Source organism: Macadamia integrifolia, chromosome 2, assembly GCF_013358625.1.
Source record: "Macadamia integrifolia cultivar HAES 741 chromosome 2, SCU_Mint_v3, whole genome shotgun sequence".
NCBI lineage: Eukaryota > Viridiplantae > Streptophyta > Magnoliopsida > Proteales > Proteaceae > Macadamia > Macadamia integrifolia.
The window spans coordinates 29932336-29951770 of NC_056558.1; the positions used below are offsets into that span (position 1 = coordinate 29932336).

A 19435-nucleotide genomic window follows, 5' to 3' on the forward strand; every position below is an offset into this window, starting at 1 on the left:
GAAATCTTCAACAAATTCTCTAAAAAAACAACCATGAGATTCGAACTTGAGACCTCTTGGTGAGCAAGGGAATTTTGCACACCATAGCTCACCAACTACACTAGGTAGTTGTTGTTACCAAAAACAAATCTTCAATCACTTAAGGATGTGGTCCATCGATCCTTGTTGGCATTTGGAGTATTCTTTGTACCTCTGAGACAATTGCAAACGGGTTGGTTCTGCATCTCAGTTCAGTTCTAATCCATTATTCTTTTTCTGACCCCAAAAGAATAATCATTTGTACGGGTGATCAAACGAATGTGTACTTTTAATTGAACACATCCATCTTGCTCAGAATTTCGTCCTCTTCGCAACCATGAAAAGAAATAAGACCTCTTTACGTGTAAAATCGAAGATATAGCGCCCGATAGTCCTTAAGGCCTTGAAAATATAAAACCTGCAAAAAGAGAGTAAAACCCAAGGTAGCTCCATTCTAAATATGTAAAATGCATGTTTTACTACCCTAGATTTCACACATAAATGTGCTCATCACTTAATCTAAGACTCATAATACATCAATTAAATCATTTAGGGTTTTTAATTTTTAATTAGCGTAATCATTTTATTATTTGCATCATAACCTAGCTAGCATAATTTAGACACTTGGCTTAGGGTTTTCAAATGTCATACTCAGATACTTAGTTTAGGGTTTTCAGTGACCTAGATCTAGGATTAGTTAGTAGGGTACAAAAAATTTTGGTCAAACAAAAAGAGACTGGCCTTAGGGCCGGGCAGACTGGGTGCCTAATACCTTCCCAGTCTGTCACCTTGACACTTGTCCAGAATCTTAGTGCAAACCAGCCTTATCCATCAGAGTCATTAGTCTCTCTCCCTTGATTGGGGGAGACCTTTATGGGTCCTAGACCCTTTCTATAATGTGTATCCCCCCTTGGAATTTGATGACCAGGGGATACTATCTCATCTCATTAGGGTCGAACCCTAACGTGTGTATCCACGTTATGCGCTATATCACGACCTTCCGTAATACCTACAAGTACCTAAAAGCGAGGTCCCAAAACTAGCTCAAATATAGTAAAAAGAGTAAAGAGGCCACTGTAGAGGGAGGGGCTTTGAGAGCGTAGAGAAACCAAATAGGGGAAGACGACATGTGCCTCTAGTGCAACGCACCCACATTTACCATGGTCCTTGAATCTTTAACTAGTTTTGGTGGGGTGCACCAGGCCCATGCAGTAGTGCAATGCATGGGAGATGCTTGAGGACCCCGGCAGCAAGCTACCGTGGTGGGACCTCCCCCGAGAAAAATTAATTTAATATCATCTGGGTCGATGACCCATGTATCAAATATTAAACTGATAAGATCAGATACTACACTTGATCTTAGCCAAAAGGCCGAGAAAGGTATGCTTTGCAATGTGTCTCTGTTTTTGTTTTATAGTAGTCTCTTGCCATGCCTCTTTCCTCTGTACTCGATGTGGGACTAACTATAGTATTCACTTTGCCTATTTTGCAATCTCACAAGATTATTACAGAGTAACCACTATGCGCCTCTGATGCCCAAACCAATAACATCATTCTCTTTAGTCTGAATTCATCAAGCAATACTTTTTATCATAGAGAAGCTCATTACTTGTCTTCTTTGGGGATCATGACTTATGAGTCAGTTGGAACTTGGAAGAAAATTGCTGCCTATCAATGCAAAGTGTCTGTGTATTGAATCTGGAATGAGTGATCATCCTATCTTCTGTACCCTTTTGGATGGATGTAACCTTTAAGTTCACAATCCAAGGGAAGAAAAGGACCACTCATCAAAGAACAGAGCTATAGACAACCCCATTTTCCTCTTAGAAACATAATCAATTGACTGGATTGAATTAGCATAAACCAATCTTGATTCCGATTGATTCAATATAGCTGATTCTCAATGGTTAAATTGTACTATTGCAACATATTGGTCACAGGTTTAAAACTCGGAAACAACCTCTTCTATGAAGCAGGGGGTAAAGCTTTGTACACTTGCCCCTCCCAAACCCTGCAAGAGCCTCATGCACTGGGTTGCTCTTTTTTGTTTTTTCCAGCCAATAAATCATATATGAATCAGTATTCTGTCTCCAAGTCTGTTTTAGAACCCTGCTTAGAAACTCTACACCTACCTTTGTATCAATTATATTGCCCTTCAATATACGAAGGCAGAAATATGGGAAGGGGTCAAATTTATCCTGATGAGAGCAAGAGTAATAATACAATCTACAATGCTACAGCGGCAGGTACACTAAGCATCAACTACTTAAATCATCTTTTGAAATCAAGGTTTTGAAACAAGGAATCTGGGAATCGGGTCTAGCCAATTCTGATCCTGAACCCTAAGAAACCCCAGTTTGGAATTTGGATCAGTCGTTCCAGAATGGCAAGAATCAGGATCAGGCTCGGCCAATTCCAATTCACCATATCTAATTCTGATTCTAGTGACCAAAGAACCTTTTGCCAAGGAAATCTGTATTAAGAGAGCAATTAGCATCAGCTAGCACAGTTTGTCTGGTGTTTGTTCTCAGAAGCCTGGAGCCCAATCAACTTTGGTATGCCGATGGCATGGACCAAAAGAGACCAAAAGAGACCATCATTACCAAATTGTGATGTCCCTTATGCTCTCCATAGAAGATGTCAAAGTGTACTCCTTGATGTAACTTAAAACACATTTTAGATATCCCATCTTTTGGGTTATGTATAGACCGGCAAGAAACAGTAGACCAGCTTAGACAGTAAACTATGGTTGTGTGCTAAAATCGTGGGTTAACACAACCAACAAAGAGAATGTTGTGTGTGTGTGTGTATATATATATATATATATATATACACTAGTACACTAGTAAAACTGACACGTGCAAATGTGTGAGCATTTGTCAGGTCGCAGAGAAATTAAATGTGATAAATTTCATTAAGAATTGCAGAAGAACCAATAGATATAAGTAGCAAAGTATTGGAGGAAGATGAGCCAAATCAAGGACAAAATGTTGGAGGAACACTTGCATTAGAAAGGATAACCTTCGAAAATCAATTAATAAGCAAAAGCCAGGATTATTTTTATTAACAAATGCAAAGAAGAACCAAAGATATAGTAAGCAAAGTATTGAAGAAAGATGAGCTAAATCAATGGGAGGAAGCTTGGCTTAACAAATACCTTAATGTCTCTCCATCCAGGGTCATTGTTTAGTCTGAGATGAATATAGTACTGCAGTGCAATTGACAAAATAACCATGTATTCAGTCCCAGAAGTGATAACATTGGAATCAAAAACTTGTGACTCCTATTTTGGAGGTAGCTTTCTGCCCTTCTTCTCAAAGTCTTTCCTTAACCGCTCTTCTTCTGCTGCCTAGATAGGAAACGATTACCACTCAAAAACCACAATGTACCATACCTTATAAACTAAACCAAAAGGAAGATCAGTGAGAAGTAGAGGAATCAGGAAATTATCAATTGCTGATTCATTTTAAAAGTATTTTTAGTACCATACAAAAATACAAGTGTGGTGTTGGGACATGATAGAAATGATGAAAAATCAAACCAAACAGTCTAAACCTAGCCCATACATTAAATAAAGCAAAGAAAACTCCTATAATTTCTTCATATCTTACCATAATAAAATGGCATCAACTCACCATAAGTTTGAATGGTTCTTTAGACATTTTAGCTGCCAAACCAAGTAACATATGAGCAAGTTGTACGAATGCTTATATGTGTAAGCATGTGCATAGGTAATCTTTCATATACACAAAACAATAATTGTCTACTCCATAAATATGTTTATATTTATCAAGGAACATCAGTGTAGCATGGAAATTGATTCAATTAAACCACTTCTCGAATCTATTGAGCAACATTGATCTATGTTATGTGTATGCATATTTAGATTTCAAAAACCAAAGGATTTCAAAATCCAAACTTGATTAGCTCATTGGGATCATAGTGAAAAACATTGGTGGAACCTTCACATGTAAAATGTATAAATTTTGGTCTAACAAAACTGTTTCGTGTGATCTAGAAAATAGAAGTATTTCATTTTCTAAAGCATACAAATATTGTAAACAAAGAATTTCAAAGAACACTACGTTTTAAATACAAATTTGCATGATGGAAAGAAAGTATACACTGAGGAGATGCATAGAGTATGAAGTGAGTTTTTCCTAACCTTGCAAACTACATTTCACGACTTTATCGTTTGGAAGAGCATTGGCAGCCCACCAACTCCAGCGGTTTCAAGAACAATGCAGCTACCGAGCGTAATTCTGGCAGGAAATCCTTTTCTCTTCACGAACTCTGGCAGGTTAATTGCTATCGTCTTTGATGTGTTCCTTTCCAAGTTTCCTTAGAAATAAAACAAATAACTTTGCAGAATTTTCTTCTTTTAGAATATGCTAAGGAGAAGAATTTCAGGAAATTTATGGATTGAGAGCGAATCAAGTACCCCGGCTGCTTCTATTCAAAATGGGAATATCCCATGAAAGTTTCAGCAGAAATGTCTTCATTTTTCAAACTTATCTTGGTTCAATTTATTGGTGAATTACCCATTACTACAGGGAAGGAAATGTGATCGCCAATTCGATTGCAAAGGATTGTGCTAGATCTCAAAATTCCTGTTATTAGTCATCATATCCAAGCTTTTTCTATCATGATGTATTACGGGATAGTTTGGACAGACCTCGATAATGGTTTGATTGATAATCTCTTGGAACTTTAGTACCTATAATATCATGTGTTTATTTGGCTAGGATGGTCAACAGAAATTGCTTCCATATCCGTATAACCCTGTCCTCATGTACATAGTAGCTCCCTCCTGCCATTGATGCTATATATTGATGACACCCAATTTCATTTATGGTTGCTCTTATCTGCATGAACACTACATAAGCCAAGAAGTAACAATTTGGAACCATGGTAATCAGATTAAAGTTCACAAATGATTAAGCAAAGGAAAGAGTAAGGATCCTAGAAGAAGGTCACCAAATTCCTTAGACCCGTACCAAAAAAAATTCCTTAGCCCAATTCCTAGAGAAAAGGTTTGGTAAGGTTTCCATCACATAATATTCAAATACATCAAGGATTAAGACTTAAAACTCACTGAAAATCAAAGAATCTGAAATATTATATACGGCTGTGACGTGTTAATATAGGTTACAGTGCAACTTTAGTAAACCAACAAATATGAGAAGAAGCAATTCTGCAAGTCAAATTTTCCTTCCTTTTTCTAACTTCGTCTTCAAGTTGGCTGCTGTCGAGAGCCTGAAACAACAAATTTGGTGTCTCAACTTCCCACCTTGCACAATTATTGAGCCATGACAAAGTGAATGCAAATGATCATCAAAGTAGGTCTTAAAATTTTAATCATCCAATGACTTGGATGGCTGAAAAGAAAGAAAAAGAGGGGTTGTACAGTCCAGGAAATGCCTACAAAATTGATATTAGGAAAATAGATTTAACAAATGATGGAAGGAGAAGAACAAAAGTAAAGATGAAGAAGAACAAAGATCCACATAAAGAAAGAAGCACACATCTGAAGGGGAAAAAACAAATTGGATATAACCTTACAGAAAAGGGCAAAAAGAAACAGGGTAAAAAATCTGTCCTAAACACATTAGAAGAAACACCTCGATGCGGGTATTTGTAGCAATGAAACAAACAGTTCAAAACCAAACAAAACAAATTTGAAAGGTGGACCTCTATGTATTCATAAGCAAAGTTAAAAAGAAAAAACCGCCCACAATGTTAAAAGAGATACATGTATGCAATCTTGAATGGCTGCTTTGAATAAACAGATCATTACTTTCAAACCAAGCAAAACAATAAAGTAAAAGAACAAACCCAAGTAGAAAAATTGGCGCTAACATTTTCCATAAAGAAACAGCTTCTAAATCAAAATAAATAAAGCAAAACAATAAAAGCTACTGAAATTAGTATATGAAGGAACAAACTAAACAGGTCTTAAACACACAAATCATGAAAATCGAAAGCCCACTCGGAAGGCAAAACCTTGTCCACTTCACTGCATGCATGCATGAAGTAAAACCCAGCATCAGACGAATGAAACAAAAATCTTGAAATGGATGTCTGCAGATATTAAGCAAAACAGCAAAGCAAATTAAATCAGAAGGCAGAATGGTGCCACTACATGCTTGAAACCAAAAAACCCAACTTCAAACTGAAAGCAAAATCTGACCTTGAAAGTAATTCGAAGAACTCAACTCCCTGCAAATGAGGGAGAGGAAGATTGGTCAGTGGTTGACAACAAATTTAAGAAAAAGGCTTTCTGCAAATGCACGAGATAAGAGAGGGAAATAAGGGCAGTCACACAGAGACATAAATGGAGAGAGGGATGAGAGTTTGATCTTTGCTTTCAGGAGATTGAGATCAGTGAGGCATTTATATCAAATGCACTGGAGAGAAAAAGAAAATGAAACTAAATAATCTCAATGTAACAGTACAAACCTTGATGGCAGCATTCCTTCTAAAGCATTATGTAGATTGCTTAAAATTAAGAACATAAGGGCTTGTGCTTTCCTTGAAAACCAGACCACATTAGATTCGTAATTGGGGTTGTCTTAGTTAAACTCCCTATTGACTGGGTCACAATGTAAATTAGCTACCTTAAATACAGAAGCAAGCAAATAAACATTCATGGCATCAACAAAAGGAAAAAAAAAAAAAAATGAAGCAGATTGGATTTTGATTTGTTGCACCAGAGGGAGGGAGATCAACAATGGTCGCCAGAGAGACAAAGAAGGTTGGTCATTGTAGTCGAAGATGGAAAGGGGTGAGAGGAAGGAGAGAGGGTGATGTTGGGCGGGATATATAGAGAGAGTGAGAAAAGGGAGAATGAAATAGAGAAAGAAGAACCGAAGCTTGAAGCTACATGTAGATTTTCTCCATTTTCTAGATATAAAAAGATATAAATTATGACAAGATAGAAGAAGAGAGAAAGAATTAACAAAGAAAGTGTTAAATAACAAATATTTCATAAAAAGAAAGAGAGAGAGAGAAGGCGTGAGAGTTTGACACCAATAAAGAAACTAAAATTTTAGTGAATAAAATAAATAAACTAATATTTAATTATATTAAAAGACAAATGTTACAAAAAACATAGAAAAATTAGAAAGATAAACTAAACGACATTAGAAAGCAATTGGGGAGAGAGAATATTTTACGAAAAAGAAAAAATTTGGGGAGAGAAACTATAGACAGATGTAGATTTTGCCCCTTTTTCTTAGGAAATATAAATATAGAATGATATATATAGATTGTGTCATGAGATAAAAAATAACATTAGAAAAATTTTGATAAAAAATAGAAAGGGTACCAACAATTTGGGAGAAATAAAAATGAATGAAAAAATGATAAGAAAAGAATGACGGAATTTAAATAAGAATGAAGGGTAAAATAGTCAAGCGAAAGATTAGCCACGAAGCATGAGTATATGCACTTATATAATACTATGATATATAATATTTGTTGTACTGAAAGATTTTGCAATGGGTGACCCTCACCCACTAGAACAGTCCCACACATAGGATCAGTGGTTAACTCTCTCTGCACCTGCTGGGATATATGTTCACTCAATCTCGAGATCAATAAGCAGACATGGTCAAATTCAACCTGCATAACTGAAATATTGGTTCAGCATCTTAATTAAATCCAATAACTTGGGCTTCTCTCCCTCATCGAACACCTTCTTCCACCAAGATTGCAGGTTTTCCGCTGCGCAGAATTCATTTGGTGCAGCTTGCTTGTCGTTGGATAACAGTCTTGCAACCTCAAGAATGGCAAGAGGACACAAATAGTAAACACAGACTATAGCATCATTAGCATGGCAAAGGATGACAAGTGATTAAATCAGCACACCTGACACTCCTACTACCATCAAGCTATAAATGATGAATATCAGAAAATGGGGAAAAGAACGACTCCTTGATACCCTGTTCTAACTACTGTTTTGATATTTTCTTCACATCAGAGATCTAATTGAAGGATCCCTGCAGCAGTTGCTGCGATACTTATTTGGTCCTTGGATACCCACGCTGCCTCATCAATTTGCTGGTTGGAGACAAGAAGATACCTTGCGGTTCTGTTTCCATGATGTTTGCTGAGATTCTGTGTTTTTTATTCATTGTGATCCTGATTTTCTGTAGTAGTGTTAGTGTTGTTATCCTGCAGCATAGCCTCTCTACATAAGGATAAAGAACATATGTCAAACCACTGAAAGAATTGGATCCCTCTGTTCCATTAAAGAGTCGAGAGTGTTCATTATTCTGCTACTAAGTTTGTGGCACTACCTTACAAAAATGGAAACTTGCCACAAATGACTCGTAACAAACTTTAGACAAGACCCCTTGCCAACAGCAGACCAGAGTACACAAAGCTGAATGACCTGTTCAACAAGCAAAGAGGAATATAGGCATGAGAAAGGAAACCAGCCATCTGGCATTCTGCATAGCAAATGTTGGGTATGCTGCCAGTATACCATAAGCTAGCTCTCCCACACTAGACCATGCATATATTATAAGCATAGTCTAGAAATCAGATTCTTTTTATTTCTGATAAATTGGCACAGAAGTCAGATTTCTTGACACTTCTCCCCAAATGATAACTAGTTTATATAAATTCAACAGATCAAAAATGTAGAGTCACATTTTGTTGCTTGAATTTGGGATCAATCGTTAATGCAATATCAGTTTTATTACAAAATTTTCAAGAAAAAAATGTACATTGCATTTCTCTTCAAGATCTGACATGAAAAATAAGTAAAAACAGTTCCACCATACACTACTTCCTCTTCTTAGACCGACTAGAACACAATCGATGAACTTGAAATCATAATCCAGGACCATAAGTATTCTACAACTAATGCAAAAGGACAAAAAGGAAAGCAGGAATCTCTAACAAAAATTACTCAATCACATCGATGTCTGACATATTTGGTTAATGAGATAATGATACAGCACTCACCTCATTAATATATTCGCGGGGGGGGGGGGGGGGGGGGGGACTGAAACTGAGCGAATTCCCAAATTTTCTTATGGCCTTGTTGTAAGTTTGTTGTATTAGCTTTTGAGATGTTGAAATTCCTTCACCTCAATGACCCTTTTCAAACAAGAACCCTTAGATTTACCCAGAACTGCCGCTGCAATCTTTTCCGTCTCATGGGGTCTAATTAAGATTACAAAAGCAACACTCCAAATTTTAGTTAATAAGAATGGTAGGGGCTGCGAAAGCGTAGCCCCTCTGCCACAAATTATGACGTACACTCTCCCACTTGGGAAGATGTTAGGTGGACAACCCTCCCAAGGGCAATGAATTCACCAACCTAGGCAATGGGCATTCTTGATCACCCATAAACCCCGTCCAGGTAAGTATGTCTTCTTCTCATAGCCTTCCCCGAAGTGGGATTAACAAAGACGCAGCTCAGGTACCTCTATGCATATGAGCCTAGTCTCTGTTTTTCCCTTGACAATAGTAAGAGTGTATGTGAAACTCATGACAGGAGTGAAAGAGTTCTTTTGAATCCATGGATCAAGAAATGTGCCAAATCATCGTACGTGGTACTACGTGCCACAGATAGTGCCTTTCTTTCCAGGGAGTCAAAGTTGTTTATCTCCCTTGGAATAAAGTGAACTGTACAAGTATCAAAACAAGAAGACGGATTGGATGCACAATATCCTCTAAGATAGATTGAAACTGCAATGAAGAAAATGCAATTCCCTTTTGAAGATAGGAAATAGCATTTTTTTTATCAGTCTCCATCAAAGTCTTTTCATAGCTTTTACAAATAGCTTCAAGCAAAACCACAATGGATTGCCATAGCTAGCACTCTCTCCATCCAATCATGAATATTAACCAGACCTGAATGCTCTCATGACAAATCACACTTGGTCATTGGTCCCTGGTCCAAAGGCATGAACATTGTAGGCTACAAATGGGTATATCGTATCAAAACCAAAAGCGATGGTTCCATTCAAAGATTCAAAGTGCACCTTGTTGCTAAGGGTTTCTACCAACAACTTGGCATCGACTTCACAAAAACTTTCAGTATGGCTATCAAGCCTGCCACAATCCGAACTGTACGTTCTGTTGCCATCTCCAGGAATTAGTGCATTAGACAACTTGATGTAAAAAACGCCTTCCTACATGGCACGTTACAACAAGATATATATATATGCAACAACCACCAGGATTTATAATTACTTCTTGTCCAATTCATGTTTTCTGTCTTCACAATGCCATCTATAGTGTCCATCAAGCACCACGAGCATGGTTTCATCATCATCATTAAGGCTTCACTCACTGCCTTGATGACAACTCTATGTTTACAATGCACTCCCACACCGGCATTCTCGTACTTCTTTATGTGGATGACATCATCCTCACTAGCAATAATGACACTCTCCTTAACAAATTTGTCACTGCCTTAGAATAGAATTTTCCATGACAGACTGAGTGGTCTTCATTAATTTTTTGGCATTGAAGCTACCAGAACCCCAACAAGTCTTGTTCTATCTCAAACGAAATATATTGTTAAGCTCCTCCAACGAACAGGTATGACTGGTTGCAAGCATGTGCCACACAAGTTGCCTCTGGCTCCAAATTGTCCTCAACCCAAGGATCGGCCCTATTTGATCCTCACGAATATCGTCAAATTGTTGGTACTCTGCAGTATCTTAACCTCATTTGACCTGATCTATCTTATGCAGTTACTCAAGTCTGTCAATTAATGCATGTGCCCACAATAGAGCATTTCCTTGCCGTTAAGTGAATACTGCGCTACATCAAACATACTCTTGGAGCCGGCATTGAACCCAAACCAAGCCCCCTCACATTAGTCATTTTTTTCTCAGATGCTGACTATGGCATTGAACTCAAACCAAGCCCCCTCAACAACTGGTCTCTGCACCAACTTAGGTCCAAACCTCCTCTCTTGGGGTTCTAAGAAACAACCCAGAGTCTCAAGATCCCACTCGGAGACTTAATACAAGGCCCCTGCAATTACAGTGTCAGAAATGTTATGGATCTCCTACTTATTGCATGACCACCACAACAAGGTTGCTATCATTGCTTATCAACTATCATGCAACACATATGGCTGCTAATCATGTGCTTCATGCTCAACCAAAGCACATTGAATTCAATTACCATCTCCTGCGCAAATTGGTTGTCAACAACAAAGTCAAAGTTCAGTTTATCTGATCCAAATCTCAGATAGCAAATATCTGCACCAAAGGTCTCCCTCACCCTTATTCAACCATCACCGTTTCAAACTCTTGTGGGTACCACACAATAGTTTGAGGGGTAATGATAACACAACTATTCGTGATAAGGATCCCACTCACTTCAATCCTACAAAGATGGAAAGATTATCTCCAACGATTGACACCAACAGCTGATCCCATAAATCAAGCAATCACAAGAAATCTTTCTAATATAGAACTAGAATCAACAAGTCAACCTTGTTCCAAAACAGCAGGATACTCTCAAAGAATACCCATTCAATCACCAAATAACCCAACAACAGAATACTAACAAAACTGAAATAACTAAGCAAGGATCAACCCAACCGATCTCAATATTTCAGTACTTCTGTAACTGAATAGTAACCAGGGAGTCGAGGGCTTAATGCACCAATGTCTGGGGCTGAATCATTGGAAAATAATGCTTAAATAATAAACGAACATTTAGGTCAGCCAACTCAAAATTCTGGGCAGAACTGGATTAAACAGGGATCGACCAGAATAGGAAAACAATTCATAACCAGCAAACCCCAGGTCTGATGGACCTAAAAATTGGGTCGAACCATCTTTTTACTTGGTATGACACTCGACCAGAATATGGGATCCATCAGGTGGCTGGTTGGTCTGATCAGTGATGGATCGAGTACGAGAAATCTGGGAGTTCAAAACCAGAAACCAAAAGAAGATCAGATCTGTTACCTGTAGTGCTTGGACTTATCTATAACACCTTGGATGGTTGATAGGCGAAGAAGAAGAACCTCTCGGATAATAGGACATGAAGTTTCCCCTTAGCAAGGTGCACCTCGATACCTCTCATCACACCTTCGCGTAAGGTGATCCAGTAGTATGGCGGTGCAACCCTTTTGATAAATTCGAAGGTACGAGGCTAAGAGTTGTGATTTCACCAAGGGTAAGCCGTGTGTCTTCACACCAGGCCCAAGAGTATGCCACATGGACTTTATGGGATTAAACTTTGCATGTGGTGTGTGGTGTGTGGTGTGTGGTGTGTGGTGTGTGGTGTGTGGTGTGTGGTGTGTGGTGAGTATGTCATGCAATGCATGATATGGTTAGCCCACCAAAGTTGGCATAAGAGAGCATACAAAAAATAAAAAAGCATACTATACAATACAGCATTTATGTCAAGCACATCCAAAGTCAAAGTGATTCCCAGTGGAGTCACCACTGTGAGGACATCCGATGGCGGTGCAAGCACCATGCATCCTCCACCTCACCTCCCCTCGGTAGGGAGGGATGTGGATCGAAGTCGGAGTCACCACCTAGATTATATCAAGGTCTAGGACCCACAAAAGAAAATTTAACTCCATGACAGACTATTGGGGACTAGTCGAACCTTTGGTCTGAGTACAGTTTTTATTATGGACCATTGGGGGCCACTAGGGACTAGTGGAAGTTGTTAGGCACCCCAGTCCACCCCATTAAATCGGTCTTCCTATTGCGAGACCAAACTAAGTACAACATGCAAATAATCTAAGTTACAACAAGGAAATAAGTTAAATGAAATGTAGGAATAAGAAGCACTTACTTTGAGCACTCGATCACAAAACAAGGATTAATATACTGAATGTAAAAAAAGAAAGGGAAGAGTGAAGGACTACCCACCCACAAACTCAGCTGCGAAGGAAAGTTGGTATACCAAAAACAAAAGAAGAAAGAAAGGTCTATGTTCATTCATTATTAATTGTTATTACACTCTATATTCTGATCTGAAACCCATTTGATCTAACCATAATTTATATTCTTTTTTGGGTTGATTTTATGTTTTATATTAAATGCTTTCAGAATGAAGCCAAGAAGATTGTGGGGAAAGCAAGGGCGAAGGTTTATGATGCTCTGTATGAAAACCTAAATAAAAAGGAAGGGGAAAAAAATATATACATGATTACTAAAGTAAGAGAAACGATGAGCAGAAATTTGGTAGAGTACTTGTACAAGATGAGGACATTACAAAGCAATGGGGGGATTATTTTTTTGAAATTTTCTAAATGAGAAACATTGATTGATAGGATGGATTTGGACGTGGGGGGGAATGGAGATCAAAACAACCATCAAGAACAACTTCTACAGGTTGGTGAAATCGAAGTTAAAGAGGCCCTACAAAGGATGAAGGTGGGTAAAACACCTGGACCAGATGAAATCCCAATTGAAGTGTGGAAGTGTCTAGGGTTTCACGGGATTTCTTGGCTAACTAAGATGTTTAACAAGGTTTTGAGTATAAAGAAAATGTCTGACGATTGGAGAAGTATTGTAGTCCTGATCTATAAGAACAAAAGTGATATCCAGGATTGCAATCATTATAGAGGTATAAAACTAATAAGACATACCATGAAACTTTGGGAAAATGTCATTGAATCACACTTGACGGTGGAAACTGAGATATCTAAGAACCAATTTGGTTTTATGCCAGAAAGATCCACAATAGAAACTATCTACCTCTTAAGGAGGCTTATGGAAGTTTATAGAGATCACAAAAAGGACCTCTATATGGTCTTCGTTAACCTAAAGAAAGCCTATGACAAAGTAACCAGAAAGTTACTTTGGCATGTACTATAGGAGAAAAGGGGTTCCAATAACTTAGTGGATATAATTAAGGACATGTATAAGGGAGGGTGACGAGTGTTAAAATGCCAAAAGGCCAAAGTAGGGACTTCCCAATTATAATTAGATTACATCAAGGATCTTCCCTAAGCACTTACCTGTTCACGCTCATTATGGATGAGTTAACGAAACACATCCAAGATCAGGTACCGTGGTATATGTTATTCGCTGACAATATTGTACTCATAGATGAGACCGTGGAAGGGATTAACACTAAGTTGGAGCTTTGGAGATCAAGCTTAGAATCAAGAGATTTTATAATAAGCAGAACGAAGACAGAATATATGATGTGTCCCTTTAGTCATGCTAGGAGGGGTGATGAGGTTGTGAATCTGGCTGACCGGGTACTACCATAGAAAGAATATTTTAAAATACTTGGGGTCAATCATTAGCAAATTAGGAGATATAGAGGATGATGTATCGCACAGAATTAAAGTGGGATGGATGAAGTGGAGAAGTACGTTGGGAGTGTTGTGTGACAAACATAAGCCAGGTAAACTCAAGGGAAAATTTTACAGGACAGTAATACGACCAGCTATGACTTATGGGGCGGAGTATAGGGTAGTTAAGAAGAGTGATTTGAATAAGCTGGGGGTAGTAGAGATGAAGATGTTACGTGGGATGTGCGGCAAGAGTCGCTGCATGGTTTAAAGTATTTCCGATACGATACGATACCCCTCCGATACGTATCTTAAATTTAGTCGACCGATACGACAACCAATACCGATACTTTAATCTTTGATTTTTAGCATATCTTAACATATCTCCGATAAAATACGATACCCTCCGATACATATCTTAAATTTAGCCGACCGATATGGTTGTCGATATCGATACTTTAATCCTCGCCGCAAGACTAGGAAAGATAGAGTAAAAAATGATTATATTATAAACAAAGTGGGGGTCGCTCCGATTCAGGACATGCTCCGCGAGAGCCGATTGAGGTGGTATTGTAATGTTCAACAGATACCTATGGATGCCCCAGTTGGGAAAAGCGACCTAATTCATATTGAGAGTTCTAGAAGAGGTACGGACAGACCTAAAATGACTATTGTTGAAGTGGTAAGGAAAGATATGAAATTAGTTGGGTTGGAGTCTAGTATAACCGCAGATAGACCTATGTGAAGGACAAAGACCCGCGTAGCCAACCCCTTGTAGGGGATGTTCCTGGGATGTTATATTTTTACTGCTAAAACATACCTCTTTTATCATCTTCCACCTTAATGTTGCTTGTATCTTATATTTTTCTTACTTTGATGATCATAATAGATCCATGTAGCCGATCCCATTTACTTGGGATAAGGTTATGGTTGTTGTTGTTGTATTAAATGTTTTCAGAATTTTATCATATTGCATTGATGTAGTTGGGTTTTGATGACTTTTTCCTCGGTTGAATAAAGATTCCATTACCAAACAAGAGAAAAACAGGGGGCCCGAAAAGCGGGGGAAACAAACAAACAAGAAAATACAACCAACAAGGCCCTACCTTTAAAGAGGAGAGGGGGACAAAGGCCTGAAAAATAGAAGGTATAAGACCCCACGAAGCAACAATCAGCCTATTTCTAAGGCGCTCATCATATCATCAAAAATTAACATATACATATACAAGATAATATAATGTATATATTGTAGCATATTAAATGATAATCAGAGAAGAGGAGGAAAAATTAACTCTTGGGCGCCTCTTGGTCACCTAAGCACTTAGGCGGCAGCCCTACACCGCCTGGGGTCGCATTGACAACTATGAGAAATTATTAAAATGTTCAATGGGGTACAATGAGGTACATAAGGAAAAGGTCACTTTCCCAACAGCATGGTCATGACCTACTTGTACAAGGAGGAATACTAAAAACTAAAACCTGGTACAGAATGCCGTCAAGTTTGCTCCACTTGAGCATCGATATTTCAACTATTAAAATTTTAAAGAAGCAGGTGGTGACAACAAAGTAGGATTTGTTGCGACATTCATTTGCATAAGAGTTAGGCTTATGATGCACCTTATCGATTAGATAACAATAACATAAGACAATGAAATATCAAAGTAATATCTTATTTGTAAAATTTGAACGTTAATGACAACTAGTAATCCAAATATTCAGTTTCTGGAAGATGAATAAGTAATGTATAAAAAACCATATGCTTAATAAACAGTAGGACATGCTACCTCTTTATGGTCACCAGCTTCCTAGACACAACAGAAGAGAACAAGCAATGATGAAATACTGCAAGGTTTCACATGAGTTTCACCGTGATGGTAAAAGAAAAGAAGACTAATCCAGTGTAGAATAGAAAAACAAAAGGTCAAGTATCGGTACAGCAAAACCGCTCACCCAATTTGAAGTCGTAGTTAGCAAGCAAAGATATGCCACAAGGTTTGGAGATATTTTCTGGTCATGTTAATAAGAGAAAATATGTTGTCAACCATCTGTAACCATTTGAAGAGATATTTTCAAGGCACTTCATGCCCCCAGCAAGGGGGCTTTTCCTTCAAACCTGGAATTTACAAGGAAATCATAAGTTGTATCATCTGCTGTAAGGCCTCTGTCAAGCATCTCGTCATGCAATCTAAAAGCTTCCTGCAAATTTCCTTCCTTGAAGTATCCAGCTATTAATGTGTTATAGATAAGAGCATTAGGAGACATTTTCTTCTTATTCATCTCTGCCAAGACTATATGTGCATTTTTTAGCTGCCCTGTACTGCAAAGACCATGTGCAAGAACACTAAAAATGATAATATCTGGCACAATACCCTTATCTAGCATATCAGTGTAAAGCTCTGATGCAAACGTTATATTGCCTGCTTTAAGTGATCCATCAATCAAGGTTGTGTAAGTTGCTAAATCACATGGAATTCCTTCTTCACCCATTCTCTTATGCAAGGCAACTGCAGCATCCATGTTGTTTAGTTTTCTAAAGCCACCAATAAGACTATTGTAAATAACAGTGTTTGGGGTCAGACCAACTTCAAGAAGTTCGGTGAAAAGTTCATGTGCATGTCTTATATCTCCTCTTTTACAGTAACCATCTATAAGAGTATTATATGCAGCACTATCTAGCTCAAGACCCTTTGCCCTCATCTCAGTCTGAATCTTCAGAGCAACATCAAGATTATTGCTTTTGCAGAAACCATCAATCAAACATGTATAAGTAACAACATTAGGGGATACTCCACTCTCGCACATTTCTCGATAAGTCTCCAATGCTGAGTTCATGGAACCCTCTTTTATAAATCCATCAATAATGCTATTGTACGTCATACAGATGGGAATAAAGCCCTCCTCCTTGAACTTTTTCAACATTTCTCTTGCGTCAAATGTCCGACCAGCTTTGCAGAGACCATTTATGATTGTATTGTATACGAAGTCATTGGGAGAAATCCCCCAACTCAACATTTGTTCATGTACACTGAAAGCTTGACCAATCTCACCTTTCTTGAAATACCCATCCATCAGAATCGAATAGGTGACCAAATTAGGTTTGATACCCTTCTGATGCATTTCAGAGAAAACAGAAGATGCTAAGTCCATATTCCCTAGTCGGCAGTGACCAAGTATCAGTATGTTGTAAGAAACCGTGATTGGTTCCACCCTATTATTCAACATCTTCTCCCATAGATGGCAAGCTTCAGTTACCCTACCATCTTTGCAGAACCAGTGTATGAGAATGTTGTAGGTGACCACATTAGCTACATCGCTCTCAACCGCTTCATCAAAAAGCTTAGATGCCAGTTCTAACAATTGGGCTTTCAAGAACCCCTTGATCATGGAGTTGACAATGAAGACACTACAGGGGATACCCATAAGTTTCATTTGGTTATAAAGCTGATGGGCCTTCTCCATCATTCCATTCCTGCAGCAACCTTCAATGAGAACCGCAAATGTGACTTTGTTTGGATGGATTCCACTCTCAGACATCTTGGAAAACAAATCCAAAGCACCATCCAAGTTGCCTTGTAAGCAATACCCCTTAATTAAGCTCCCTACCACCAAATTCATTGGCAGGCCATCACTCACCATTTCATCCTTTAATCTTAAAGCCAAAGCCATATTCCCCTGCTTTATGCAAGCTCCAATGACACCGGAATAAGTGATCTCAGACGGACTCCAGCCCATATCTTTCATCTCCCTCAACAACTCACAGGCAGCCTTTGAATCAGGTTTCCTACAAACAGCGCGAATAACAGTCTCATATGTGACAGGATCTATTTCAAATCCTCTAACTTTCATTGCCTGAAAGCACTCTTCAGCTTCCTCGGGCTTCCCTTCTTTCAAACAAGCACGCATCATCACATCTAGAGTAAAGCAATCGCAGTCCATTCCTTCTTCCAGCATCTTCCAATACAAATTTCGAGCTTTATCAGTCATGTTGGCCCGAACTAAAGCATTCAGAAGACTATTTCTGTATGCAATTTGAGGGACGATGCTCCTCATAGTCATTGTATCAAAACACTCAACTGCCTCTTCGAGCCGCCCAGCTAGTAAATAACTTTTCAACAGATAATCAAATACACGGGAATCCGATTGGCACCTTTCTGAGCTCTCGATTAGGTAATCAACCATGACACTTGCCCTAGGGATAGAATTAGCAGAAATGCATTGATTCAGCAAAAGTCGAGCAGCCCAAGAGCTCCTCGACCGTGCAAGAATATGAAGCACAATGCACAAAGCATCCACACCTCGAGCGAAACCTCTCTGTTTCTGAGCCCGTTTGAAATATTTGAAAGCAGATAAAGGATCGTGCTGGTTGTTCAGAAGAACCTCTATTACATGATCCTGAGAGACGTCTTTGTCTTGCTGAATTTGCGAAATGGGTGAGGTATTTTGGTCATACCTGGATTCTCCAGAAGTGGGTTGCTCCAAAATCTCAATTTGGGACTTGGGTTTCTCTGTAGATTCCATCTCTGAAGTGGGTTCTGCCGGAACTACTGATTGTTCCTCCGAAATCATTGTTTCTGAGCTCAAGAATCGATTTGGAGTATGAGAGCATATGGGCGTGGCGTTTCTGCAAGGCTGGAACAGCCATGGCGAGATTGTCGAAGGTGAATTTGAGAATCTCATCGTCTATTATCAACGGGGTTTGACGCCGGTAAGCGATCTGTTGGCAGGGTTTAAAGGTTTGCAGTCTGCACTCTGCAGTAGTTTCATCTTTTGGATAAATGACACTTAGGTGCCCAACGTTTTGATAAATTACAAGTTGACACCCATTGGAAAATATTTAGTGTACTTATATTTTAAATTTTAATTATGGCAAAATTGTAACAGCACATGCGTAAAAATAAATTGACAGAACGTATTTTCGTAGATAACCATAGATTAAAACTCATAAAATCTGAACCGTTGAAAAGTTTCCCTCTCATTTATCACGAGACTGTCTACATAAGGTCATCCCTTCTACCCAAAAAAAAGGTCTTCCTTAGTAAGCCACATCCAACTCTTCTTCATTCTCTCCCGGACTTATCCCACAAAATCCCTTGTTTTGGTAACTCGAATGTCTTATCAATTGACTAAAATCTCTCTATGTTTTCTTCTTCACAATCACAGGAATAGAAGCAC

General features: G+C 38.5%; 1 protein-coding gene, 1 long non-coding RNA gene and 2 other non-coding genes across 17 annotated transcripts; 1 reads left to right on the forward strand and 3 right to left on the reverse strand.

Annotated features, from left to right (window-relative positions):
* Positions 1 to 1206: 1206 nt before the first annotated feature.
* Positions 1207 to 1402, reverse strand: LOC122072394. The gene has a single exon (XR_006138412.1). It is a non-coding gene; the product is annotated as a U2 spliceosomal RNA (small nuclear RNA).
* Positions 1403 to 3851: 2449 nt separating this feature from the next.
* Positions 3852 to 4772, forward strand: LOC122058676. The gene is made up of 2 exons (XR_006133874.1): positions 3852 to 4318; positions 4404 to 4772. It is a non-coding gene; the product is annotated as an uncharacterized LOC122058676 (long non-coding RNA).
* A 209-nt stretch (positions 4773 to 4981) lies between these two features.
* Positions 4982 to 19026, reverse strand: LOC122067999 (pentatricopeptide repeat-containing protein At3g54980, mitochondrial-like). 14 transcript variants are annotated; one of them, XM_042631872.1, is made up of 6 exons: positions 16048 to 19026; positions 8319 to 8413; positions 8102 to 8209; positions 6209 to 6237; positions 6022 to 6099; positions 4982 to 5274 (listed from the first exon to the last, which is right to left on the reverse strand). In XM_042631872.1, exon 1 carries the CDS (start codon positions 18938 to 18940, stop codon positions 16343 to 16345), a length of 2598 nt encoding a protein of 865 aa, XP_042487806.1. In that variant the 5' UTR covers positions 18941 to 19026; the 3' UTR covers positions 4982 to 5274; positions 6022 to 6099; positions 6209 to 6237; positions 8102 to 8209; positions 8319 to 8413; positions 16048 to 16342. The 14 variants fall into 14 exon arrangements, with proteins under 14 accessions (XP_042487806.1, XP_042487782.1, XP_042487789.1 ...); XM_042631848.1 differs by lacking the exon at positions 6022 to 6099; XM_042631855.1 differs by lacking the exon at positions 6022 to 6099 and having other exon boundaries at positions 7533 to 8209.
* LOC122072393 lies at positions 9243 to 9399 on the reverse strand. Its single transcript, XR_006138411.1, has one exon. It is a non-coding gene; the product is annotated as a U1 spliceosomal RNA (small nuclear RNA).
* Positions 19027 to 19435: the final 409 nt, after the last annotated feature.

Coding starts and splice junctions, on each gene's coding strand:
- LOC122067999 (XM_042631914.1), bottom strand. CDS start 18,940: ATGAGATTCTCAAATTCACCTTCGACAATCTCGCCATGGCTGTTCCAG.